Genomic DNA, 27,868 nt, shown 5'->3' with positions numbered 1-27,868 from the left:
GGAACGCCACTTTTAACCGGGACGGGGTGGAAATGGCGCTTCCAATTTTGACAACTTGTTGCCTGTTTGACAGGAATGCAGTAATCCAGCTGTGGAGGAATCCTGAGATGCCATAGGATTTCAGTTTTAGGAGTAGTTTGTCATGTCTTTCCAATTGGCTTTGAAACATGAGAGGAGATAGGTTAACCATTTAAATAAAAACAAAAGCCAGATGCAAATTGCCTGTAAAAGGCAGTGAAGACCAGCTGGCTGCAAAGAATAATAAGACGAATGAGAAAATTGTCTCCCAGTTTTTACTTCAAAATCACTCCCCTGAAATTTCTCTTTTGCTCAGGCAGCTATTCTACATGGAAAATACCAGGATTCTGGGCTGGGTCCTCCCCCCTTTGTGGTACGTGTGAAAGCCAGTTCAGAGAGAACAGTTTTGAACATTGGGAGTGGAAAGCAATTAAGAAACTTCTCTCTAAGCAGCCTTCAGACACAAGTAGAGCTTTGGGGCTCTTTACTCTTGAGTCCTTCAGTCCCTTTATTCTCAAATGATAGAAAGAATGCACTTACCATTTATCTCAGCAATATGACTCCATTTTAAATATTCAAAAACTGTGTTCTGAGGGAATCCTGCTTTTTGGGGGGGAGGGGAATTCATCATGCTTTCTTACCAGGGTCTGCTTAAGCTATGCAAATCTAAAATATTTATGCTGGTAATCTACTCATGTCATAGCAAGGGGCAGCCCCCAACTAACCTCAGCTGATCTTGGAAAGGTGAATCAGAGTCAGATTTAGTTAGTGGTTGGGTGGAAAACCACTAGGGCCTCTGTTTTCCAATGTTGACAATTTTAAGATATATGCACTCCCTAGCCAGCTGTGCTATGCTGGGTAAAGAATTCTGGGAATTGAAGTCCACATATCTTAAAGTTGTCAAGGTTGAAAAGTACCACACTAGGGAATCACATGTAGATAGATGCATTGGAAAGTTGAAAAGTCATCCCAAGAAATGGCAATGGGAAACTATTTCTGCACTATAGCCATGGAATGTGCCCGCATACTTGAAAATAATTGAATTTGACTTAGAAACATAGAAGTCTGACGGCAGAAAAAGACCTCATGGTCCATCTAGTCTGCCCTTATACTATTTCCTGTATTTTATCTTACAATGGATATATGTTTATCCCAGGCATGTTTAAATTCGGTTACTGTGGATTTACCAACCACGTCTGCGGGAAGTTTGTTCCAAGGATCTACTACTCTTTCAGTAAAATAATATTTTCTCATGTTGCCTTTGATCTTTTCCCCAACTAACTTCAGATTGTGTCCCCTTGTTCTTGTGTTCACTTTCCTATTAAAAACACTTCCCTCCTGAACCCTATTTAACCCTTTAACATATTTAACTGTTTCGATCATGTCCCCCCTTTTCCTTCTGTCTTCCAGACTATACAGATTGAGTTCATTAAGTCTTTCCTGATACGTTTTATGCTTAAGACCTTCCACCATTCTTGTAGCCCGTCTTTGGACCCGTTCAATTTTGTCAATATCTTTTTGTAGGTGAGGTCTCCAGAACTGAACACAGTACTCCAAATGTGGTCTCACCAGCGCTCTATATAAGGGGATCACAATCTCCCTCTTCCTGCTTGTTATACCTCTAGCTATGCAGCCAAGCATCCTACTTGCTTTTCCTACCGCCCGACCACACTGCTCACCCACTAAATCACTACCCCTAAATCCTTCTCTTCTGAAGTTTTTGCTAACACAGAACTGCCAATGCAATACTCAGATTGAGGATTCCTTTTCCCCAAGTGCATTATTTTACATTTGGAAACATTAAACTGCAGTTTCCATTGCTTTGACCATTTATCTAGTAAAGCTAAATCATTTACCATATTACAGACCCCTCCAGGAATATCAACCCTATTGCACACTTTAGAGTCATCGGCAAATAGGCAAACCTTCCCTACCAGACCTTCCCCTATGTCACTCACAAACATATTAAAAAGAATAGGACCCAGAACAGACCCTTGTGGCACACCGCTTGTAACCTGTCTCTGCTCAGAATACTCGCCATTAACAATAACTCTCTGATGTCTATGCTTCAGCCAGCTTGAAATCCACTGAACTATCCAGGGATTAAGTCCAATCTTCACTTATTTATCTATCAGCTCTTTATGTGGAACCGTATCAAAGGCTTTGCTGAAGTCCAGATAGGCAATATCCACGGCATCACCTTGATCCAACACCTTTGTGACATAGTCAAAGAAATCAATGAAATTAGTCTGACATGATTTGCCTTCAGTAAAGCCATGCTGATTTGGGTCCAATAAGTTATTGTTTTTTAGGTGCTGGTTTATCCTTTTTTTGAGTAGAGTCTCCATCATTTTAACTACAACTGATGTCAAGCTAACTGGCCTGTAGTTACCAGCTTCTTCTCTACTGCCCTTCTTGTGGATAGGCACAACCCTGGCCATTCTCCAATCCTCAGGAACATCAGGGGGGTAGCAATGACAGATCTGAGTTCTTTAAGAACTCTGGGGTGGACTTGAAGATGTGTTCCTACTTTTGATTTTGTCTGACACTATAAATAAAACCAGGGCTTCCTATGTTGCATCCTTCTTCCTTTTCTAGAGCAATTTAAAAAAAAATTAAATAGGGCATTCAAAAAACCAACTTCTAAGAACTAAAATAAGATTGATCTGAGGCAATGTTATTACTTTATTAATTCTCCAATGGGAAAATACTGTGTTGGATATCAGATATGTGTATACAATTTTTTATTCCTCTTTTTTTTAAAAATAGAACAAATGGACAATTTAAAAAAAGGATAATTCAAGAACAAGTTTGTAATCAATTTTAAAAGGATTTTTAAAAAAAAAATAGTAGTGGGATTCTTAGAATTGGAGCCAGCTCTTCACCTTATCTAAAAACCATAGATTTATTCTTTGGGGACAATGCCACAGATGCCTACAGTGCAACATCTGCCTTGCCTTGTATAGTAACCTTTGCTTATAAGATTAAACATCAAAGGCAGTGCAGGTGCTGAAACTGCCATCACTTTCATGGCTACCTGTTTTTTGGCTTGTTGAAAACCTTAACAGAAGTTAGCTCAGTCTGAAGGCTGCATTACTTCAAAGCTTGTTGTTCCGCCTGAAATATATCTTGGAGAGTTAGAGACATGCTAATGGCCTCTAGGAGTTTTCAGAACATTATACTGTGGAGGCAAGAATATCAATAAAGCAATGTAGGAAAGAAATGGATTGAGGCTCTCTTGAGCTCTCTTGAGACTGCCATATATTGTCTGCATACAAAGAAAAGGAATGTTGATTATATCAGCAAGAAGATGTGTCTAAGCTTATTATGAATCATATTTGTTACAAGAATGCAGAATGGACTTTTATGTCCAGAAATGTCACTTGTGTAGGTGCATGTGTGTCTCAGAGCCACATGTCACAAACATGTTTCTAAGTCTCGTTTACAGCTTCCTTTGATGATGTGTGGACCAAGCAAATTTAAGTAAGACGCGTATTGTTTTTGTCCCCTGAATACAGTTTATAATTGCATATTCCAGAGGTTTAACTCTTCCCTTATGGATCCCTCAGTGCTGTCTATTGAAATACTTTGCAAAGGAGGTGTCTGCATGCTGGGTGTAACATATTAGGACTGTTGGGGTTGGTCTATACATATTATAGTAGCTTTGGGCTCAGAAAGAGCTAAGACTTGTGACGGATGTCAAAAACAACAAAAAATGCTTTTTGGAAAGGTTGGTCCTCTAGTGGGAGAAGATGACAAGCACATGACGGGCAGCAGGGAGAAAGCAGAACTGATTAATGCTTTTTTTTCATCTATGCTTACACAAAAAGAAAAAAAATCTAACTTTCAAAAGGAGTATCTTTGGGAGACAGAAAAGAAATGCAAGTCAAAAATAGATAAGAAATCAACAGAGGGTTGATTTCAAGATATATCCATCCTAAGATAAAATACAGGAAATAGTATAAGGGCAGACTAGATGGACCATGAGGTCTTTGTCTGCCGTCAATCTTCTATGTTCCTAAGATATCAAGATTAAGGGAAGTGATAGAACTGTGTTATGAACAGGGGTAGGTTCCACTTACCTTCGCCACCGGTTCGCATCACAATGTTTCGTGCGCATCCTCTCATGCATTTTCACATCCGCACATGCTCAGAAGCAGGATTCAGCCCGAAACACAGCTGAGGAGCTGATCAGATATAATTTGGGCGAAGAAATAAAGGTCATATGAATCGAGATGGGCAGGCGGAATCTTTTTCAAGTGGCAAAATTCACTGAAAATTCCAAAAAAAAAAAAAAAAAGAAGTAGTAGAAGATGGCAATCACCAGCAGGTCACTAATGGTTCAGGTGACCTGGTCTGATCCGGGAGGCCCCAACCCCTGGTTATGAGGCCACATTTGGAATACTGTATCCTGATCACCACAATACGAAAAATGATGAGGCCTTAGAAGGAGTGCAAAGAGTAACAAAATTGATAAGAGGTCTAGAGACTGAATCCCATGAACAACATTAAGGAACTTTGCTTAACAAAGAGAAGGCCGATGGGAGACAAAGCTGTCTTCCAATAGGTCTCCTACAGGGGAGAGGGCATTGATTTATTCTCCACACAATATTTGAGGAGAGGACAGGAAGCAATGGGTAGAAATTGGTCAGAGGGAGAACAAGCCTGGAAATATGGGTGGTGTGTGGGGTGCTCTATTTGCTGGAGGTTTTCAAGAAAAGGTTGAACAACAATTTATCTGAGATAGTTTGCCTTGGGCATGGGCTTGGATTAGGGTCCCTTCCAACTCTGTTCAGCAGGCCTAGAGAAGACTGATTGCTCTTGCGGCAGTAGTTGTCATAGACATTTCTCAGGCATGTCCCCAGCTATGAAGATTTTCGGATATAAACGGAAAATATATTTTCTTCTGCACACTCACTCCGATGGTTACAAAAATAATGGTTGGATTTTCACAATCCTAAAGCGAGAAATTTGGTGTTGTTGAATGAAATGCAGATGGCCAATATTTAGTAGACATTGTACGGGGGTGTCAAACTCAATTTCATTGAGGGCTGCATCAAGGTTGTGTTTGACCTTGGGGAGGGCAGGGTGGGGCTTGGTCAGCATGATATCACTCATGTTGGGGGGGGGCACCTGTGGTGACTCAAGTGCTCTGCCAGTGAAAACAGGCTCCCAAACTCCTTTTTAGGCTGGGTACGTCTCCTGCAACCCTCTGTCACTGAAAACAGGCTCCCAAGTGCCATTTTCGATTGATTGATTGATTGATTGATTGATGATTTGATTTGATTTGATTTGATTTGATTTGATTTGATTTGATTTGATTTGATTTGTATGCCGCCCCTCTCCGTGGACTCGGGGCAGCTAACAACAGTGGTAAAAACAACATGTGACAATCCAATACTAAAATAGCTAAAAACCCTTGTTATAAAACCAATCATACATACAAACATACCATACATAAATTGTAGAAGCCTAGGGGGAAAGAATATCTCAGTTCCCCCATGCCTGACGACAGAGGTGGGTTTTAAGGAGCTTATGAAAGGCAAGGAGGGTGGGGGCTATTCTAATCTCTGGGGGGAATTGGTTCCAGAGGGCCGGGGCCGCCACAGAGAAGGCTCTTCCCCTGGGTCCCGCCAAACGACATTGTTTAGTTGACGGGACCCGGAGAAGGCCCACTCTGTGGGACCTAACTGGTCGCTGGGATTCGTGCAGCAGAAGGCGGTCCCTGAGATAATCTGGTCCGGTGCCATGAAGGGCTTTATAGGTCATAACCAACACTTTGAATTGTGACCGGAAACTGATCGGCAACCAATGCAGACTGCGGAGAGTTGGTGTGACATGGGCATATTTAGGGAAGCCCAAGATTGCTCTCGCAGGTTGGGATGATCTGCCAATGATAACAGAGCTCAGGAGGTCTGTTTTTGCTGGCAGGTGGACCTTTGCTATTTCCAGGGCGGCCCCTGGGGCCAGATCCAACCCCCTCCCCCCCTGGGCCTTGAGTCTGATATCCTTGACATAGAAGAGACTGAAATTCAAAATTTCAGTTCTGCAGAATTCTCCCTTAATCAGGACATGGGGGTGGAACAGAACAGAAATGCTAACTTCTTTAGAAAGCTTAATTTCTTTTCCTGCTACTTAGTTATTGGCCAAAGCACCTGTGAAATATTTAATTCTTACTCTACCACTAACACATCCTACTGGTGGTCTGGAAGGCCGAGGAAATGGGGTGCTAGAGATGATGCTAAAAATAGAAAGACATTTTGAATAAACCTAATTCTTTAATTCTTTATAAGCTAATGGGGAAGTTGGACTGAAATTCTTCCGTTTCCCACTTTTATGAAATCAAATTGCTATGCGCAAATTTATGCACATTAGGGAAAATAATTCACCAATATCTTAGTTTACCATTCTATTATTTTTTCAAAATTAAAACGATCCTGCAATTATCATTCATAAAAGGTAATTCTTGTGGAACATTTATTCTCCTCTTTAGCTGGTTAGTTGAGCCCAACTTATACAATTGGTTGGGTTATTTTTTATTATTATTAGTAGCTTTAGTTGCATTGCATTATTAAAGTGTGTTTATTTACTGTGGGTTTGTGGGTTATAGATACAATAGTAAAAAATATTGTTATACTAATAATGATATTCATATAATATTGGTATAATTAATATAATATTATTATATACATAACACTAAAGGGCTTTGCTACCCAATGCTGACTCCAAGAAGGGTTCCTGAAAGACTCTTCTGGGTTGATCAGTCAGACAACAATCATGGTTGGATGCCATTTCTTCCAAGAAAGCAAATATGTGTCTCTGAAAATAAAATGGTTAACCTGAATCTCAAAGGCATCGGTTACAAATGAAGGGAGTTTCATTTACATAACAGCATTCAACACAACATATTGCAACTCATCTTTTCACAAGGCTATAAACGAAGTCCCTGGAAATTGCGACAAAAACAGATTAGCAACAGATGTTTCCATGAATACAGAAAGAACTTTTCCATATGGAGGATATGCCTAGAACCTTTCTTGCTAACACACCTGGCAAACTAATGAACACTATTATTGTACATTTTTTTTAAAAGCCTCAACTTTCATGAAAAGTGCAAAAGTCAATTGAAAGGACTGTGCATTCTTTGAACTAAACATACTTAGTTCTAGTGAAAGACATCACTAGAACTAAATATGGGCCTTCAAACAGCCATCATGTATGAATGGAGCCGTTTACTAAAGGTAGCAGAGCCCACCATGTGTTCATTTGAAAGCAGGTTTGTGTCTGGAAACCTGAGCTGTAGATGGAAACAAACTTTTAAAGTCTGCTCTGCTTTTTTTCCTTCAGTGCACCCATTAACTCCTGGCCGTGCTCCAAGGGCCAAGAAAACCAAGGGAAAGGAGTATGGGTCTCCTTAAAACAAGGAGAAAAAAATATTTTTACTTTGTGTTGTGTTACTGGGAATGTTACATACTGAGACTAGAGCTAGAAGGCTCCACTCAGGTCCTCCATTCTGGTGGGAAAATACTTGTAGGTGATTGGTTGAACAGTCTGACAATTCCCTATAAAAGGGCTAGCTGTCAGACAGAGAGTTGCTGGATTGTACATAGTGCCTTGAAACAATAACAGTTGTTGTCACTAAGCCTCATCCGTTCACCCTTTCTAACAGGAGATAAGTCTGTGGAGAAGGGCGGCATACAAATCCAACCAAATAAATAAATGTTACGTCATTGCAGGATGCTAAGATGTCTGACTGCTTTCTCAGTGCTTATTACTTTTTAACAGTTTTCCAATCAGCAAAAGGTAGAAAAGAGCAACAACATTTCATTGGTGAATTCTCCTCGCCAATCTTTAAGAACATCCGAATGATACACCCTAGATGAGATCATGTACCAGCCAGAGATAGTGTCCTACATCATCCTGGCAATGTGAACTGGGTGAGATCATGTAGGTGTGTGACGCCTCCTTGAGGCAGGCAGTTTGCTGCACACAATCTCTACATGACCTCTATCTCTACAAGTAACCATATGTTAGTGTGGTGACATGAGTTGCCAAATTAATTATCTAAATTATTGAAGTTTTGAGCTAGTGTTTCTCTATGAAATCCTTACTTTAATCACAGAAACCCAATGGTCCTGTTTATTCCTCCTTTTGTTCCTCTCTGCCAAAGACAGATGCTTGATTCTAATCCTGCTATGTCTATCAGGATGTTTTACAGAGGATCTACCATCAAGGAAGCTTCCTATGAGAAACAGGGCCCTGTGATTGTACTCAAAGACAAAATAGTTCGCATGGATTTTGGGTAGTTTCTCGCCATGCTGATGGCCTCTTTTATTGGATTTCTTTCATTTTGGAACCATAATCTCCTCATCGGTATTACTTATTGCTCTGTGTCCAAACTGTTGAACAAACGGAAATGAAACTGTTTTGGATGGAGAGCTTTTATTAAGAAAAAAGGTATATAAACATTCCGAAAAACTAGTGAGGTCCTACTGTATACAACACCCGCTTTTATGAATCGAAAAGACACATATATGTGGCAAAGTTAATTACATTTAGTGTTCTGCCTGCGCCTAGCTTGTCTCAGGATCTGGAATTTTTAATAACTAGACCATTGTGCAGATAGTTTTTAATAAAGAGCAGACAGATTAAATTTCAGGCTATGTCACAATGCTGCTCACCTAAAGGTCCATGTGCTGGAAACTAATTACCGCTCAAGCAGAAACTGATAGTAGCCTTGCTTTGCATCCAGGCAAAAACAATAAATAGCTCCCCATATTTGTATGTGTTCTTTTTTTATATATAAATTACAAATGACCTGATTTTAAAAAGATAATCTAATATGCCTTGATGTTTATCGTAGCCTAAAGTGTGTTTTGTTGGGCTTCTTGGTCTTACTAATCAGATTTACCTGCCTCTATAATGTGATTTCTTTCAATTATCTTCTTTCTAGCTCTGGGCTGTTTATGCTAGAAAACATAGTAGTTTGTTCTTTTTAGTGGGTTAGAGAGGGGAGCCAAGGGGTGTTTTTTTGTTTTCCTTTTCAGTTTTCTTTCACCCTGATAGAGAGAGTCTGCATAGTTGGTTTTTTTTAAAAGAGCAAGAATACCTGCTTCATGTTTTCATCCAGAGAATTCATAGGGAGGTTGCAGAACGCAGTTCTGGTTCTCTACCTGTATAGGCTGGAATACTAGCATAGGTCTCCAGCAAGACATAGACTTATGAGCTTTTCTGTCTCTTGATACTTACTGGTTTGTTTGGCTTTATATATTACTAACCGTCTTTCTCTGAAAATAAGACTGCATCTTATTTATTTTATTTTATTTTATTTTATTTTATTTTATTTTATTTTATTTTTTATTTTATTTTATTTTATTTTATTTTATTTTATTATTTTATTTATTAAATTTGTATGCCGCCCCTCTCTGTAGACTCGGGGCGGCTCACAACAGTAATAGAAAAACAATGTACAATACAAATCTAATAATTAAAACTAAAAACCATTATTTAAGAAAACATACACACAGCATACCATACATAAACAGTATAGGCCTGGGGAAGTTATCTCAGTTCCCCCATGCCTGACAGCAGAGGTGGGTTTTAAGGATCTTACGAAAGGCCAGGAAGGTGGGGGCAGTTCTAATCTCAGGGGGGAGCTGGTTCCAGAGGGTCGGGGCCGCCACAGAGAAGGCTCTTCCCCTGGCCCCCGCCAAACGACATTGTTTAGTCGACGGGACCTGGAGAAGGCCAACTCTGTGGGACCTAATCGGTCACTGGGATTCGTGCGGCAGAAGGCGGTCCCGGAGATAATCTGGTCCGATGCCATGAAGGGCTTATATTAATTTTTTGCTCTGAAAGGCGCATTAGGGCTTCTTTTCCAGTTGGGGAAATTTTATTTTATTTTCAGGGAAATACCTTGCCAAATGTGTCTGGCTGATGATCTTAACTGGGGCTTATTTTTAGGTTAGGGCTTATGTTAAGAGCATCCTAAAAATCATGCTAGAGCTTATTTTCCATTGGGTCTTATTTTCAAGAAAGCATGGCATCACTCAGGTTTCTCAGAAGCTTCAGAAAAATAAAACTAAAGTAACTCTTGATATTAAAGTCAAACATCATTAAAAGCATATTTGAAAATGTATCTTTAGGGTCTTTTTTTTAAAGCCCCTAACTCAGCAGGAGTTGTGAAAACCTGAGGGGAGTCTGAAAAGAGTGTGTCTAGCTGAGCCAACAACAAGGCGAGACTGTGACAACCGTTAGTGAATGTCTCCAAATCTATTTTGAATATTTCAGATTTTAAATGCTAATTTAAGATACATCAAAGTATAATTAACATTTATGCCACAAGATATGAAGACAAACATTGGCTTTGAAAGGGGATTAGAGGAGGCTAGAGCTGTAAGCACTTGTTCCCATAGCGAAGTCGGGCCTCCTGTTTCAGATGAAAGAAATCTTTTTAACCGAGAATGAACAATAAGAGAAGGCTGTTAGCTTTAAAGTATCAGGCTGGCTCATAATTGTGATTTAGGCAGCTTATTCAACGGGGATTCTCTCATTGTGTCAGATATTGCCTATGCCATCTGTAAAAGCCTTCCTTCTTTTATCCTCATTGTAATTAGGGCCTTGGAAAGGGATTACTTCATGCAAGGCATGAATCAGTGATGCTAAAGCTTTATTGTCTCATAGGCCACCGCATCACAGTTTCATTAGAAAGTTGGCCTTGTGTTACTAAAATTAGCCAGATTGTACAAATGATCTTTCATTTCTTCTTGTATTAAGGAGACCCATATTGCTTTCCCCTGGTTTGCTCTTTAGAGCCAGACCAGGAATCAGTGGGTACACTGAAGGAAAAAAAGCAGAGCAGACTTTAAAAGTTTATTTCCATCTACAGCTCAGGTTTTCAGACACAACCTTCTTTCAGGTGAGCATGTGGTGGGCTCTGCTACCTTTAGCTGATCTCCAAAATGGTAAATGGCTCCACTCATACATGATGGCTGTTTGAAGGCCCATATTTAGTTCTAGTAGTGGCTTTCGACAGCAGAATTCAAAAAATGCACAGTCCTTTTAATGGACTTTTGCACTTTTCATGAAAGTTGAGGCTTGATTTTTTTTTTTTAAAGTACATTAATTGTTGTGGTTAGCTCTGGCCCAGCTCCTGCCCCAAGGACTGTGGATGTGGGGGAGACATCCACATGCTGCAGGCCTGTTTTGCGCTCCCCCCCGGTGGAATCTGATGATGAAGGCTTCTCTGACCAAGAAGACATGAGTGACAAGGAGGAGGAGAGTGTGGCAGACAGCTCAGAAGGAGATCAATTATCTAGCACCTCCTTGGATTCAGAACAAGAGTTAATGATACAGCCACGCATGCGGAGACCGATGCATAGGCAACAACAACTGAGAGATTATTATCAAAGAAAATGAGGCCACCTGTGGTTGGGTGGGGCTGTGGTAATTAGTGAGGCTGCTATAAAGAGCAGCCTGTGGGTTTGGCCATTGTGGAGGATTATCTGATTGTTGTGTTTCATGACTGCTTTACTGACTTTGACCTTTTGTGTGCTGATTTTTCCCCGCTTTGAAACTAAACCAGAGCAAAGTGTGTTTCACTTTGTGAAAGAAGAAGGACTGTGAATTGCCTCACAGCTGCAAGCTAAGTATCACAGAACTGATAAGGGACTTGTACAAATTACCAGTTTGTTTGGAGACAAGTGCTCTTTGCTATACCAAAAGAGGGCTTGGTTTAAGTGAATTTTCATTATAAAGAACATTGTTTTGAATTTTCAAACGTGTGTGTCTCTGAAATTGTATCTGTGAATTTTTGGGAGCAGTCTACCAGAGAGCCTGACAGAACATTAATAGTGTTCATTAGTTTGCCAGGTGTGTTAGCAAAGCAAGGTTCTAGGCATATTTTTATGTAAAAGTTATTTCTGTATTCATGGAAACATCTGTTGCTAGTGCTATCCTGTTTTTGTACTAATTTCCAGGGACTTTTGTTTATAGCCCTGTGAATAGATGAGTTCTGATGCGCTGTGTTGAATGCTGTTATGTAAATGAAACTTGTTTAATTAGTAACCGATGCCTTTGAGATTCAGGTGAAACCATTTTACTTTCGAGACTCATGCTTTCTTGGAAGAAATTCAAAATGGCATCCAACCTGGTAGTTGTCTTTCAGGAACCCTTCTTGAAGTCAGCATTGGGTAGCAAAGCACTTCAGCGTGGAGCCAAATGGTTTCCAAATACCAACCAGATAGACCTTGACCTACAAAATGTTCATTTTAGTGACCCTTCAAAGTTACAATAGCACTGATAAAAGTGACTTACAGCCATTTTTCACAGTTATAACTTTTGAAGCATCCCCATGTTCATGTAATCAAAATACAGATGCTTGGCAACTGGTTCATTTCTGCGACTGTTAATTTGTCACGTTATCACCTTTTGTAATCTTCCGACAAGCAAAGTCAGTGGGGAGGCCAGATTCACTTAACAACTGGGTTACTAACTTATCAACTGCAATGATTCACTTAACAACTGTGGCAAAAAAGATCATAAAATGGGGTACAATTCACTGAACAAATGTCTCATTTTACAACAGAAATTTTGGACTCCATTGTGGTCGTATGTCAGGGACTACCTTTATAATATTTCAATCAGTTACAATATTCATGACTTCAGTTATGTAAATTTAAATTTTCCTATGATCATTTGCCTGATACATTGAACCAACCTTCCTTCCTTCCTTCCTTCCTTCCTTCCTTCCTTCCTTCCTTCCTTCCTTCCTTCCTTCCTTCCTCCTTCCCTCCCTCCCTCCCTTCCTCCCTCCTGAGCCTGGAAAGGAAAATGGACTTTTGTGAAATGTTGCAGAATGAAAATATATGAATATTTTTCTGATATCATATTAACAATTAGAGCCCTCTCCATTAGAAGTAAGAGTAAACATAATAATGAGCCGGGGTTGCGCAGCAGGTAGAGTGCTGTACTGCAGGCCACTGAAGCTGACTGTAGATCTGAAGGTCAGCGGTTCAAATCTCATCACCGGCTCAAGGTTGACTCAGCCTTCCATCCTTCTGAGGTGGGTAAAATGAGGACCCGGATTGTGTGGGCAATAGGCTGGCTCTGCTAAAAAGTGCTATTGCTTACATGTTGTAAGCCGCCCTGAGTCTAAGGAGAAGGGCGGCATAAAAATCGAATAAATAAATAAGTAGGTTCTAATTTAATATTCTCACTGATTTTTAAAAAAGGGACAGCGGTATAGCAATGGTGGGATTTTAAAAAAATTACTACCAGTTCTCTGGGTGTGGCGTGGCATGGCTGGTGGACATGGCTGGGGAAGGATACTGTAAAATCTCCATTCCCACCTCACTTTAGGAGAAGCTTACTGCAAAATCTCCATTTCTTCTCGATCAGCTGGGACTCGGGAGGCAGAGAATAGAGGGGACAGTCAGAGATGATACTTATGCAGACACAATATTTTGTCTTTCTTTACATGTTTTAACATTTTACTATGTATTTGTAATCTTTGATTGTCATATGGTCAGTTGTTTTCAAAGAGCGCCCTGAACCCATTGTTTACTTATGACATGATTTTGGGAAGGGGGCTGCCCATTCATTTAGAAATATAATTTTGGAACTCCATAAAGGTTGCCCTCACACATATGTGCTAGTCACTCCCGACTCTAGGGGGCAGTGCTCATTTCTATTTCAAAGCCAAAGAACCAGCATTGTACAAAGATGCCGTGTGAATGGCATGACTAAACGCCGAAGCATGGAACACTGTTAATTTCCAAGTAAAGGTGGTCCCTATTTTTCTACTTGCATTTTTATTGTGCTTTCAAACTAGGTTGGCAGAAGCTGGTACAAGTAACCGGACCTCACTCTATTATGCGACATTAGGGATTCAAACAACCAAACTGCTGACTTTTCTGATCGACAAGCTCAGTGTCTTAGCCACTGAGCCATTGCACCCCTGATTGGAACACCTTAAAATACCTGCATTGTTTGGCTCCCTCACTGCTTACTCTTGGTTCCAGATAATTTATAAAGGCTGTACTGATTCCTGGATCACCTCACTCTATTTTTTTTCCATTTTTTCCATTACAAAACAGGCTTTTAAATACATCTTTTTTCTTACTGCACCATGTATCAGGAAAATCTGGGTGAAAATAATTGAGGGTTGTGGTGAAGAAGAGAGAGTGAGATTCAATTTTGTCTTCTTTCGGCTTTTATATGTTGATTTATGAACTATTAGTCATCTTGGCTATATGATTTTTGCTATAATGTCAGAAGCTTTATGCTTCTGAATATCTGTTGCTGGGAAACATGAACAGCAGAAGTCATGCTGTAGCCTTTACAGAGGCGAGGGTGGACCAACGAGGTCTATGCTATGATTAATCTCATTCTTCTTTTATCTTCTTATTATGTACTTCTTCATCTTGAAGTTAACAGAGTGGTGCCCATAAACGTAGCCTCCACCTCCAAAGATATAGGCTCTACTTTATTATGGTCTAGCCTTCCAAAACAGTGGCAAAGTGCACATGCAGGAGATGAAAGCCTGCAATTAATAGGAGCAAGTTCAAAGCATGAGGAGGTTCGTGCTATGATGTCCTTTTAATAGCCACATTGTAAGTTGACTCAGCTCCCAGGCTGTTTGTTATTTAATAGCCGTGGCTAGGCCACAAGGCTTCCTTTGAACAGGTTTTCAAATGTATATAAAATGCTGGGCTACTTGTCAGGTTCCAATAAATTATACAAGATTTGGCTTGGAAAAACAGCTACAGGATGGCTCTGCAAAAGGCAGCCACAATTATCATGAGCTTTACCCAGCTTCTCCAGCCATTCACATAGGACCACCTCCTCTCCTCTTCCCCACTGTCCACAAAGTGGAAAAGATTCAAAAACTCTGCTTTACGATATACTTTTTATGAGGATTTCAAAGAAAGAAATAATTTTATCTACATCAAATTGAGGTTTGCTTTTTCTTCCCAAGTGTCAATGGTGTCTTTACAAAACCCTTCAGTTCATTAGAAAAAACAAAGTGGTATGATGATTATTTCATTTTGCTTTGAATTAAAAGTACAATACAGCCACTTCTTGTTATACTTGAAATAGAATTAGAATAGAATTATTTTATCGTCCAGGTGTGATTGGACACACAAAGAATTTGTCTTTGGTGCATATGCTCTCAGTGTACATAAAAGAAAATATAGATTTGTCAAGAATGGAAAACTTTGGAAAATAATTTTTATTAATGGAGCCCCAGGATGTGCTGAGGGCTCGTCTTAAGGTGGGAAAAAACCAAACCAAAATGCCACAATGGAAGTGCCATAGTGAAGGTGACAATGGAAGATCTGGTGTTTTCGTTTTCTTAGGACTGAGAGCAGTGTTTCTTGTTTCTTTTTAAAGCTAAATGCAGCTGGTTTCAGGCCATACACTAGTTTTTTAGTGTGTTTCCTAGTTCACAGAACTCACACCATTTCCAATTTTCAGGCATCCATGATTAGAAGAGGCCCCGAAGGCTGCAAAAATGAGATTTGGTGGATGTTTATGGCATGGAAACTACTTCTAATATAGCTAAAAAGCTGACTTGAGGGCTGTTAAAACTATTTAGCAATGTCTGATACTTGCAACTACTTATTAAACTTGGGAGATGGATTGTAAATACCTGAACAGCAATCTTTACAGTCTGGGAAAATACTCAACAGTCATATCTTAGGGTCAGGGTCAATAATAAATAGTATTTTTTCTAATTGCTTCTTTAAATCGCTGTTGCTGATATGTTTATGGTGATTCTGGAATCAGTCCCTTACCTTTTTATTTATTTGCAGACCTGTATGAAAAATCAAAATAGGCAACAAAAACATGTGCATTATTGTTAAAAGAAAATGTGACGTAGCTCAGATTGAAAATACTACCAAAATAAATAAGGAAAAGGTCAAGCAGAGGGGAAGATTGGAGAACTTTTTCAAAACCAGGCTTATCTGATTTAGAAATCTGACAAACGAGGAAAGGTACAGTATCACAAAGATTTTCTGTGATTCTCAGAATTTGATAGACAACTTAATGCAAACTGCCGTTTCAGGACTCTTTATCTTTTCATTCCAACAACCAGGCCTAAAATCAAGCACACAATTTATTTTTGCTCTTTTTGGTAGTCTTTAAACAGTATCAGTATTGCCAGATCCAATTCAGGCTTATCAGCCCCCAATGTTCTTTATTAAAATCACAAATTTTCAACAGCCAGAACTGTCTAGGTCAGTGATAGCGAACCTTTTTTTCCTCGGGTGCCAAAAGAGTGTGTGCACACACTATCGCACATGCGTGAGTGCCCACACCCATAATTCAATGCCTGGGGAGGGTGAAAACAGCTTCCCCTGCCCCCTAGAGGCCTGTTTCAGAACTTCTGGTGGCTCCAGTAGGCTCATATTTTAGCCTCCCCAGGATCCAAAGGCTTCCCTGAAGCTGGGGCAGGGTAAAAACGCCCTTCCCCACCCTCCTCGGAGGCCCTCTGGAAACCAAAAATGCCCTCCCAGAGCCTCTGTGCGAGCCAAAAATCAGCTGGTCAGCACACACATGCATGTTGGAGCTGAGCTAGGGCAACAGCTCACATGCCAGCAGATATGGCTCCGTGTGCCACCTGTGGCACCCATGCCATAGGTTTGCCATCACTGGACTAGGTCCATCTTAATTGTCTTTCCCTTAGTTCCCCTCTTCTGATTACTCCAATATGTAGGACTCCCATCATTAATGCCAACTTGGCATTTACAGCCGCTTCATCCATCTTTAGTGGGAACGCTTCTTGTAAGAAGCAATTCTCAGATTCTACTCAGAAGTAAGTTACTGTATCAATGAGGTGGGCGGCATAGAAATTTAATAAAGAAATAAAAACTAGCTCACAGCATTTCTTTGGGCATCTGCAGGACACTGAATAGCAAGGTACAAACCATAGTTAAATTTAGCCTGTTACACACAGGTAGTACTCAACTTACAACAGTTCACTTAGCAACTGTTCAAAGTTACAACAACACTGAAAGATTATGACCATTTTTCACATGACAGTTGCAAAATCCCCGTGATCATACGATCAAGATTTAGATACTTGGCAACTGACTCATATTTATGACAATTGCAGTGTCCCGGGTCATGTGATCACCTTTTGCAACTTTCTGACAAGAAAAGTCAGTTGGGAAGCCCAGATTCAATGAATAACCATGTTACTAGGTTAAGAATAGTAGTGTTTCAATTAATAACTATGGCGAGAAAAGTTGCAAAATGGAGCAAAATTCACTTAACCAATGTCTTGTTTAGCAACAGAAATGTTGAGCCCAATTGTGATCATTAAGTCAAGCACTACTTATTATTACAATAATGTATAATTATTACATTATTATTACAATAATATATAATATATATAATATAATTATTATTGTTCTAAATCCTTAAATCTTGCATGAAATTCCACTTCGGTTTTGTGCATCCTTTCCAGCCCTACTCCAAGCCAACATTTTGGTATGTACATGAGACAATTTGACAAGAATGGATTTGCCACCTTCTTACCAGTTCTTGTTTTCCAAAATAAATGCTCTTTCCTCTTGAGCTTCCAACATGTATGTGAATCTGATTTCCTTTTCCCTTTCTTTCGTACTTACCGATTATGAATCTGTTCCGCCAAATATTATATAAAGCACAAAAAAAGCTATTACAACCTATCTTTGCTTGTTCACCTCTGACCAGCTTAATAAGCTCTTCTAAATCTTTAAGTATGTGTGCACTATGTGCTCCGGTATATTTTTCAGTATACAGTGGTACCTCATGATACTAACCCCTTGCCATACGAACAACCCGAGATACGAACCCGGGGTTCGGATATTTTTTGCCTCTTCTTACAAACGTCTTCCGTCTTACGAGCCCGCCCCCGCCGCCCGGCTGTCGTGTTTTGAAACAGCCGGGGGGCTTCCCGGCGTCCTCCTGAACCCGAACGCCAAACCCGAACTTCCGAGTTCGGCGTTCGGGAGGCCGCCGAGAAGCCCCCTTGGCTGTTTCAAAAGACAACAGCCGGGCGGTGGGGCATTTTGGCCGCCTACCGAACGCCGAACCCAGAAGTTTGGCAAAGGTTCGGGTTCGGGAGGCCACTGAGAAGCCCCGCCGCCGGGCTGTCGTCTTTTGAAACAGCTGGGGGGCTTCCCAGCATCCTGCTGAACCCGAACACCAAACCCGAACTTCTGGGTTTGGCATTCGGGAGGCCACCGAGAAGCCCCACGGCTGTTTCAAAAGGTGACAGCCGGGCGGCGGGGCTTCTCGGCGGCCACCCGAACTTTTGCCAAACTTTTGGGTTCGGCTTTGGGAGAACGCTGAGAAGCTCCTGGCTGTTTCAATTGAAATAGCCGGGCGGCGGCGTTTTTTTGCGGGTTTTTTGTTGTTGCACGCATTAATTCATTTTTCATTGTTTCCTATGGGAAACAATGTTTCGCCTTACGAACTTTTCGCCTTACGAACCTCCCCCGGGAACCAATTAGGTTCGTAAGACGAGGTATTACTGTATATCAGACCAGGGATTTTCAACCTTACCATAGTAAGATAGGTAGACTTTATGGTTAGTTAAAGAATTCTGGTACTTGAAGTCCACCCATCTTAAAATTATTAAGTTTGAGAAACCCCAGTATTTTGATACAGGGTTGTTGTTTTTTTAATATTATTATACCCATTGTGCACACTTTTCCCAGTTGTTTATGTTTTGTAGTTCAAAGGTCTTTGGAGTAGGGGTCTCCAACCTTGGCAACTTTAAGCCTGGTGGACTTCAATTCTCAGAATTCCCCAACTGGTTTTGCTGGCTGGGGAATTTTGGGAGTTGAAGTCCTCCAGGCTTAAAGTTGCCAAGGTTGGAGACCCCTGCTTTAGAGTGTTGAGTGCCTAGCCGATCCTTGCTCTCTGGATTATATTGGCTACATTATACTGTCTACAAAAGAAAAATTGGGAAGGAGTGATGGGCTTTCATATTGTGGAACCTGTCTGTCTGTTTCACTGTTTGTTAACAAACATCTGTAAGGAGGTGGAGGCGGGAATCAATAGAAGATATTTATTAGCCGAATTGAGGATGTACCGATGCAAAACAAAAGATGTAAAAGACGCACCGATGCAAAACATATTCATTTCTTGGATGGGAGAAGAGAGGGGCTCCAGACATGTAAATCACTTTAAAACTTACGGTAGGTTAATTAAGCAGTAGGAAAGTAATTGGCAGAGAAAGCAACAGAGGGTGTATTGGCAGTGAGCCACTTACTGGATTGATGCTAAGATGGCTGTTCTCTATACTGGCATCATATTCCCTTTCTGTAAGTAAAATAGCAATGGAGAGAGAGGTACAATTTTGAAAAACACAACAAAGTCATAGGGTAATTGTTAAATAACAGCTTTCCCTTTTTAGTGCATACACGAACATTTTAGTTTCTATAGGCAGTTCACTTATTTGTGGAGAAAATTAGACAGCTAAATGTAACATATAATTTGAATGCTATATTGCTGCATATAAACTGGCATAATTGGTTTAGTGGAGGTGGTAGTTTACTAATAGTACGGTCAACCTGAATGTGGTTATTATGCCTGCAGTCGAATAGCTCACCAATGGTTCGTTTCTTTACAAGTGTATAATTTTATAAAACATAAAAAGTTTAACTAATGGCAGTGCTCCTTATATTACAGTGTTATTGAGTTTTATTAAGTGAATCATCTGCATTTTGAGAAGAGGGAAAATGACTATTTCTAAGCCTTTTATTTCCCCAGGGAAGCTCATAACTTTTCAGATGCAGCGTTCAAGTAATAAAAGGACTCCTAGCAAATCCAGAGTAAAATTTCATTTTGCAGTGGATGATTTGTTTGATGACAGAAAAAGGTTTAAGCCAGATGTGCAAGATTCTCAAAATATTGTTGAGAGCCTAGAAGGAGTGTTGATCCCTGGTGGCATAACGAACATTGGCCATAGAATAAGATCACATGTGAAATTTGTATTTATTTGTTTATATCCTGCCTTGATTATTTTTACTAATAACTCAAGGCGGACATGTCCAACACACCTTCCTCCTCCTCCTATTTTCTTCAGAACCCCAACTCTGTGAGGTGGGTTAGGTTGAGAGAGAGAGAGAGAGCATCTGGCAAAAGGTCACGCAGCTGGCTTTCATGGCAGTGGTGGGACTTGAACTCACAATCTCCTACCTTCTGGCCTGGTGCCAGTAGACTAAACTGGCTCTCAATTAATAAAGTGCATGGAGCATTTGGTTTCTCTTGTTGTCTGCAAGACAAATGTAAAATGCTATGTGCTAACCCTAACCCTAACTTATCAATGCAGTGTGTTTTTTCTTTGTCTTATGTGACCTCATAAACACCTGCAGTGGCATTTGAAGCTGGAGATAACACCATTTCTCAGGGAACACAATTGTTATGTATTGAATATATATAGTTGAGTTAAGCCCTGCTAAAGTGAAACTAATCTTTAGATGACTCTTACCTGTTAACTTCAACTGTTTTGGAGGGAACTTAGAACATCCATATTGAATTGGGCTCTTTCAAGTACAGTGATCCCCCGATCGTTGCGAGGGTTCCGTTCCAGGACCCCCCGCAACGAGCGGGTTTTCGCGAAGTAGCGCTGCGGAAGTAAAAACACCATCTGCGCATGTGCAGATGGTGTTTTTACTTCCGCAGCGCTAGCGAGGAGCCGAAGATTGGGGGCGGGGCGGCTGTTTTAAAACGTTGCCGCCGACATGGGGGGCTCGCTAGCACCCCCCCTAACCCGGGTTGGGGGTTTGGGGGGTGCTAGCGAGCCCCCCATGTCGGCGGCGAAGTTTTAAAACACCCGCGCCGCTTTCCAATGAGTCCCGAAGACAAACGTCAAACTTCCGCGTTTGTCTTCGGGACTCATTGGAAAGCGGCGCGGGTGTTTTAAAAGGTCGCCGCCGACATGGGGGGCTCGCTAGCACCCCCCGAAGCCCCAACCCGGGTTTGGGGGGTGCTAGCAAGCCCCCCATGTCGGCGGCGAAGTTTTAAAACACCCGCACCGCTTCGCAGCTGTCTCCTGAAGCCGAACGCGGAAGTTAGCGTTCGGCTTCAGGAGACAACTGCGAAGCGGCGCGCGTGTTTTAAAACGTCGCAGCCGGCCTGGGGGGGCTTTCCAGCAACCCCCGAGCCCGGTTTGGGGGCTCGGGGGTTTCTAGAAAGCCCCCCCAGGCCGGCTCCGATCGTTTTAAAACAGGTGCGCCGTTCTCCGCTGACTCCTGGCGAACTTCCCCGCTTTAGGAGTCAGCGGAGAACGGCGCGCCTGTTTTAAAACGATCGGAGCCGGCTGGCTCCGATCGTTTTAAAACAGGCGCGCCGTTCTCCGCTGACTCCTGGCGAACTTCCCGGGCGAAGGGTGAAGGGCGGGCGAGCGGGTGCTGGGGGGGCTTCGCCCTCCCGCCAGCAAGAGGGGGAAGACCCAGGGAAGCCGCCCAGCAGCTGATCTGCCCGGCACCATCTACGCATGCGTGCCCATAGAAAAAAAGGGCACGCATGCGCAGATGGTGTTTTGACTTCCGGGTTCAAAAATCGCAAATTACCCTGTTCGCAATGGTCGGGGACGCAATAACCGGGGGATCACTGTATTATGTTTGGTTGAGGCACTATAGGTCCAGATTAAAAATTACAGGGATTTGCCTTCCTCAGTTCCAGTTGGAGTCAGTAAATGCTGTTGCACCCATGCTGGTCTGTTCTTTCTTTCTTTCTTTCTTTCTTTCTTTCTTTCTTTCTTTCTTTCTTTCTTTCTTTCTTTCTTTTTTTATTTATTTATTTTATTTGTTTATTTATTTAAAGTCTTTTAGCTATATTAATTGGATGTTTAGATGTATTGTTATGTTGTTCTGATATGTTGTGAGCCACCCCGAGTCCTCGGAGAGGGGCGACATACAAATCCAATTAATAAAATAAATAAATAATAAAATAATTTATTTATTTATTTATTTATTCATTCACTCACTCGCTCACTCACTCACTCACTCATTCATTCATTCATTTTATTGGACTTATATGCTGCCCCTCTTTGAGGACTCTGGGTTTGTGGGTTTTCTGGGTCTGTGAAGCAGAATTTTTTTCCCCCACTTCTACATATGATACATCTAGTTTCCTGTTGATCCAGGCCTTCGGATTGGCCCATTTAGGCTATTCTTTTGATCCATCTTCATGGCACTGGTAAGCTCAGAGGTATCCAAACTTTATACGTGAAGCATATGAATGCCCTCTTGCCCACTGAGTCGATAGCTTGTTCTCGCTTGTTCCAAAAGGAATTTTGAACTGGAGTTCTGCTTCAAACATTGTCATTGACTGGTTTTGGGTTAGAATACGGGCCACGCACAAGCATAACATCCTGTTTATTGGATCGCATTCCCTGATCAGCTTTTTCTATTTGATTTTCAGGTTATTTCCCGACAGAACCCAACAATCGGTACCTGCCTGGGCCGGATGCCAAAGACAACATCACTCAGTGGCCTTACCTCTATGAGGGGAGAGAGTCTGTCAGCTGCGAGAGCACAGAACACCTTCAAGGGAGTGAAATCGAGGTTCCTGAGCAAAGGGGAGAAGGGGAATCCACCCTCAGAAAATCTCTGGACACATTCTATAGGACTTTCTGTCAGAAGAAGCCATCTGGAGGGAGTCCGAGATATGAATCAGCTTCGCAGGCTCTGTCCCTTAAGACTGCAGATCTTGCAGGCAAAGAGGGAACAAAATTTATAGCGAAGAATCTCCAAATCGCTCAAATGGTTTTGAATAGAGAGGAGAACAAAATCTTTCCTCAGCCTCCCTGCAGCCACTTCTGCCTTTTGACTCCCGTCAGTAGCAATGCTAATTCAGAGAAAGGAAAAGCAATCCCTGGACTCTCGGACGATGTCTTTCGATTTATCTTAAAACAGAATTGATGCTGAAAGGATGCTGAGCCCGGGCGTATTTCTCAAGTCTAAGAATTGATAAGATTTCTTTAGTGGGGGAATGAATTGTTAATAACAGCTTGAGAGAACCAAGAATATAGAAGTATGATTGAATTGCAAAATGCCATAAAGCAATTGCTTTTAATTATTCCTCATGTCAGTGATTGGAGAGTACATTTTCTGTATGCAAAAAAAAAAGCTTGAGACCCAGATTTGATTATGTCCAATATTAATAATTGCTTCTACTTCTAAGAATAGAACTGGAATCGAAAACGTTCTGTTTGAAAACTAATAGGCTTTCAGATTAAAATGTAAACCTAGAAATAATTGCTTCTACTTCTAAATGAATTCATGAGAGGAGATAAGCTTTGCAAAGGATAGCCTTGTTTCAATGGAGAAATCAGCAATATATGGTGTAACCAGTGATGGCAAACGTTTTTTGGGCTCAGCTGCCAAAAGGGTGTGTGTGCGCACAATAGTGTACACGCGGGTGCCCATACCCATAATGCAATGCCCTCCCGCGTGCATGAGCACAACCCCCACACTGCCCCTCCTGAACATGGCCATAGGTCTCACTGAAGCTATCTGGATTGGGACTCACTGCTCACAGTCACTCATGCCCTCATCACCTCGAGGCTCGACTACTGTAATGCTCTCTACATGGGGCTACCTTTGAAAAGTGTTCGGAAACTTCAGATCATGCAGAATGCAGCTGCGAGAGCAATCATGGGCTTCCCAAGGTATGCCCATGTTACACCAACACTCCGCAGTCTGCATTGGTTGCCGATCAATTTCCGGTCACAATTCAAAGTGTTGGTTTTGACCTATAAAGCCCTTCATGGCATCGGACCAGAATATCTCTGGGACCACCTTCTGCCGCACGAATCCCAGCGACCGATTAGGTCCCACAGAGTTGGCCTTCTCCGGGTCCCGTCGACTAAACAATGTCGTCTGGCGGGTCCCAGGGAAGAGCTTTCTCTGTGGCGGCCCCGACTCTGGAACCAGCTCCCTCCAGAGGTTAGAACTGCCCCCACCCTCCTTGCCTTTCGTAAACTCCTTAAAACCTCCCCCCCCCCGGGCCTATACAATTTATGTATGGTATGTTTGTGTGTATGTCTGTTTTAATAATGGGGTTTTTTAAAGTTTTTTAAAAATTTATTAGATTTGTTATGAATTGTTTCATTGTTTCATTGTATGCTGTGAGCCGCCCCGAGTCTACGGAGAGGGGCGGCATACAAATGTAATAAATAAATAAATTAATAAATAAGCTGTGGAGCTGCCCTATTACTTGCCTTCAGCTGCCCTACTACTTAACTTCAGTGGAGCTGCCCTACTATTTACCTTCAGATAGTTGCAACCAGGCCTCGCACACCTGGGCCTATTTCTTCTGCAGTCTGCAAGCTTTTCCTGAAGGCCTCTGTAGCCAATAACAGAGTTCTGGATTGATCCAGAGCTCTTTTATCAGCCGTAGAGGCCTTTCCTAATGGCCTTTTCTGAAGGCCTCGCTAGCCCAACTCAGAGCTCTGGATCAATCTGGAGCTCTGTTATCATTTGCAGAGGCCTTCAGGAAACCCTTACCAGCTGCAGAAGAAATGGACCCAGGTGTGGGAGGCCTGGCTTCAACTGTACAAGGAAGTTCCTGAAGACCCCTGCCAGTGAAAAGGAGCCCGGGGGTGACGCACACCAATGAACTTTTGGTTGGCCCGTTGGTCCATTTTTTGCCATCCCCAGGTTTCATCAGGCTTTCCTGAAGCCTGGGAAGAGTGAAAATGGCTGAAAAGAAAGCTGAAAATCAGCTGGCCAGCACATGCATACACGCTAGAGCTGAACTAGGGCAATGCTTCACGTACCCTCAGGTATGGTTTTGTGGGCCACCTGTGGCATGCATGACATAGATTCGCCATCACTGGAATAGCCTGTTGATACAGTTCCTTATGATCCTAAATGTATTCTTCCATATATTATCCTATGTTGCTTGGGATTAATAGGAGTCAAACTTCACATCTATAAAGTGACTGGTTGCTCTACTTGCACTAATAGAAGAACCTGCTAACCTCCCCATCTTGGCACCCTTCATTTTTTTGTAATTTTATAATAAGGTTGCATATATTTTTAAATTTTTCTATCTTAAATTATTCTGTCTTTTAACGCTTAACTTTATTGATTAAATTGTACACTGCCTAGAGCTCCTCTCTAAGGGAGGTGGGCAGTTAAGAAGCTAATTCATAATTTGGAATGTATGCATAGCGAGAGGATTCTCTTTCCCTCCCAGGAGAATAATTGATCTTGCTATTTTAAAATGTGCTATTTGAATACTGAATTCTATGTTTCAGGCATGCATCAGGTAACATGATCTAAATTGAAGATATTACCCTCCCTTTATTTATTTATTTATTTGTTTGTTCGTTCGTTCGTTCGATTGATTGATTGATTGATTTGTATGCCGCCCCTCTCCGCAGACTCAGGGCGGCTAACAACAATGATAAAAACAGTATGTAGAAATCCAATTAATAAAACAACTAAAAACCCTTATGATAAAACCAAACATACACACAAACATAACCATGCATAACTTGTAATGGCCTAGGGGGAAGGAATATCTTAACTCCCCCATGCCTGGCGGCATAAATGAGTCTTGAGTAGTTTACGAAAGACAGGGAGGGTGGGGGAGTTCTAATCTCCGGGGGGAGTTGGTTCCAGAGGGCCGGGGCCGCCACAGAGAAGGCTCTTCCCCTGGGGCCCGCCAAACGACATTGTTTAGTCTTTTTCATACCTTGCAGACAGTCTAAATATACCGATGAACCATACAATATAAGATCCAGGGAATGGCCCATGGAAAGGTGCTTCTATGTATTTTTATGTATAAGGTCTTGTTCAATCTGATGCATTCAAGAACCTCTCATTAAGAGGCACCCAAAAGCTTAGACTATCATCTTTTCCACTGATACAGTTCCACCGAATGGCCCACACTAGGATTTTGGCCCTTCCTTCTTCAACAACTTTATTGATAAAATTAGCTCTAAATTAGAACCTATGAGAAATGCAAAATGGATAGAGAAAATTATTTCTATAGTTATGTTTCAGATAATACCTAGTACAGGAAATATAAAATTGCTTCTTTTACAAAACGGAACTACAAAATTGCTTCTTATACTGAAATCTGCTTATAGTAAGAGTCCATTATATTATGCTGGAGATGATGCAGTTTGTCACATATGATGGTTTGTCCTTTTGGACCAATGTAGTGTTTGTATCTAAAGGGAAAGTTGCATTGTACTGCATAATCTTATTTATTACACTAGGAATAACTAACCCAGTCATTGGAAATCATGAGACTTCTCTCAGTGGTTCATACTCAAAAGTATTGGATGGTATTCTGGCAAAACAATACATGGAAATCACAAGCAAAAATAAAGTCCCTCCATTGGAACTATTTTGAAAAAAACATAATTTCCTTTTTTTAAAAAAATTACATAATAAACCAATGTATTTCATTTTTATAAGTTATTCAAATACCTTTCTAGATATCTAATTAAAAATAGGGACTTATATACAGTTTTATGAAGGTAAAACCTGTGATTATAGATGTTTTTTCAGGACGTTCTTGGCCTCTTTTCCTTCATAGACAAGATTTAATTACAAAATGTGTGAGTTGATTTGGATTCTGCTAAAGTTCTAAAGCAGGGATGTCAAACTCAAGGCCCATGGGTCGGATCTGGCTAGCTAGGTGCTTAAATCCAGTCCATGGGACCAGCATGGAAATATCAAAGGACAGTCCACAGTGCCTCTGCTAGACAAAACGGGCTGCATGCACTCTCCCCACAACCTGTTTTTGGCCAGCAGAGTGCTACTGGAGCCGAGGAGGCCAAAAACCGGCCTCACAGGGACCTTGGGAGACCTCCATGTGGCCCATTTTTGGCTGGCAGAGTGCTACTGTGGAGGGTGAAAACAGGTCACACAGGGCCCTGAGGAGCCCCCCTATGGCCCATTTTGTCTGGTAATGTGCTGCAGCAGGCCGTTCAAGTCGAAAATGGAGCAGATGGGGGCCACACACAGCCCCCCCCGCACCCTGTTTTGGCCAGGGAGCTGTAGGAGGCATCCAGCTCATCTCCCCGCTCCCCTCCTGCCAGCCCACAGAAGAGAACTACTATTTATTTATTTATTTATTTATTTATTTATTTATTTATTTATTTATTTATTTATTTATTTATTTATTTATTTATTTATTTATTTATTTATTTATTTATTTATTTATTTATTTATTTATTTATTTATTTATTTATTTATTTATTTATTAGATTTGTATGCCGTCCCTCTCCGCAGACTCGGGGCGGCTCACAACAATAACAAGAACAATATAAGAACAAATCTAATAATTTAAAAAACACTAAAAACCCCATTATTAAAAGCAAACACACACACAAACATTCCATGTATAAACTGTATAGGCCCGGGGGAGATGTGCCACTTCCCCCATGCCTGACGGCAGAGGTGGGTCTTAAGAACTTTACTAAAGGCAAGGAGGGTGGGGGCAGTTCTAATCTCCGAGGGCTGCTCTAGCCCTCGAAAAATCCACTTTGACACCCCTGTTCTAAGATATTCTTTCCCTTAAATTCTTCTACTATCAAATTATCCCTAATCAAGTGGCAGGGCTTCCTTCCTGCAGTTTGAGGAGGGATTTATTCAATCATCATGGTTCCATGCCTGATTAGATATTCCTGGAGTGACTTTTAAAGTTTGGAAAACAAGCACACCTCTTGGAAATTTTATACCTATGAATCATCCCTGTAAAAATGTGTTCCTCTTGCTATCAGTGACAAAGCAAAAAGCACTGTCTTCAACTAGAGGAACACAAGAAAACCATATTAAAATTCTTGCAGTGCAATTCTAGACTTGTTTATTTGAGGGTTAGCCCA

The 27,868-nt window shown here is 41.3% G+C and overlaps 1 protein-coding gene across 2 annotated transcripts in view; it reads left to right on the top strand.

Moving 5' to 3' along the window:
* Positions 1 to 24,227, top strand: part of SHLD1 (shieldin complex subunit 1) — a 59,756-nt gene extending 35,529 nt beyond the window's left edge. For both annotated transcript variants that reach the window (XM_070732687.1, XM_070732686.1), the window contains exon 3: positions 22,444 to 24,227. In XM_070732687.1, the coding sequence (XP_070588788.1) occupies positions 22,444 to 22,943 (500 nt within the window). In that variant the 3' untranslated portion in view covers positions 22,944 to 24,227. The remainder of the gene's footprint in view (positions 1 to 22,443) is intronic.
* The last annotated feature ends 3,641 nt before the right edge of the window (positions 24,228 to 27,868 follow it).

The sequence above is a fragment of the Erythrolamprus reginae genome, chromosome 1 (assembly GCF_031021105.1).
Source record: "Erythrolamprus reginae isolate rEryReg1 chromosome 1, rEryReg1.hap1, whole genome shotgun sequence".
Classification (NCBI taxonomy): Eukaryota; Metazoa; Chordata; class Lepidosauria; order Squamata; family Dipsadidae; genus Erythrolamprus; species Erythrolamprus reginae.
This window is presented reverse-complemented; position numbering and strand designations above follow the sequence as displayed.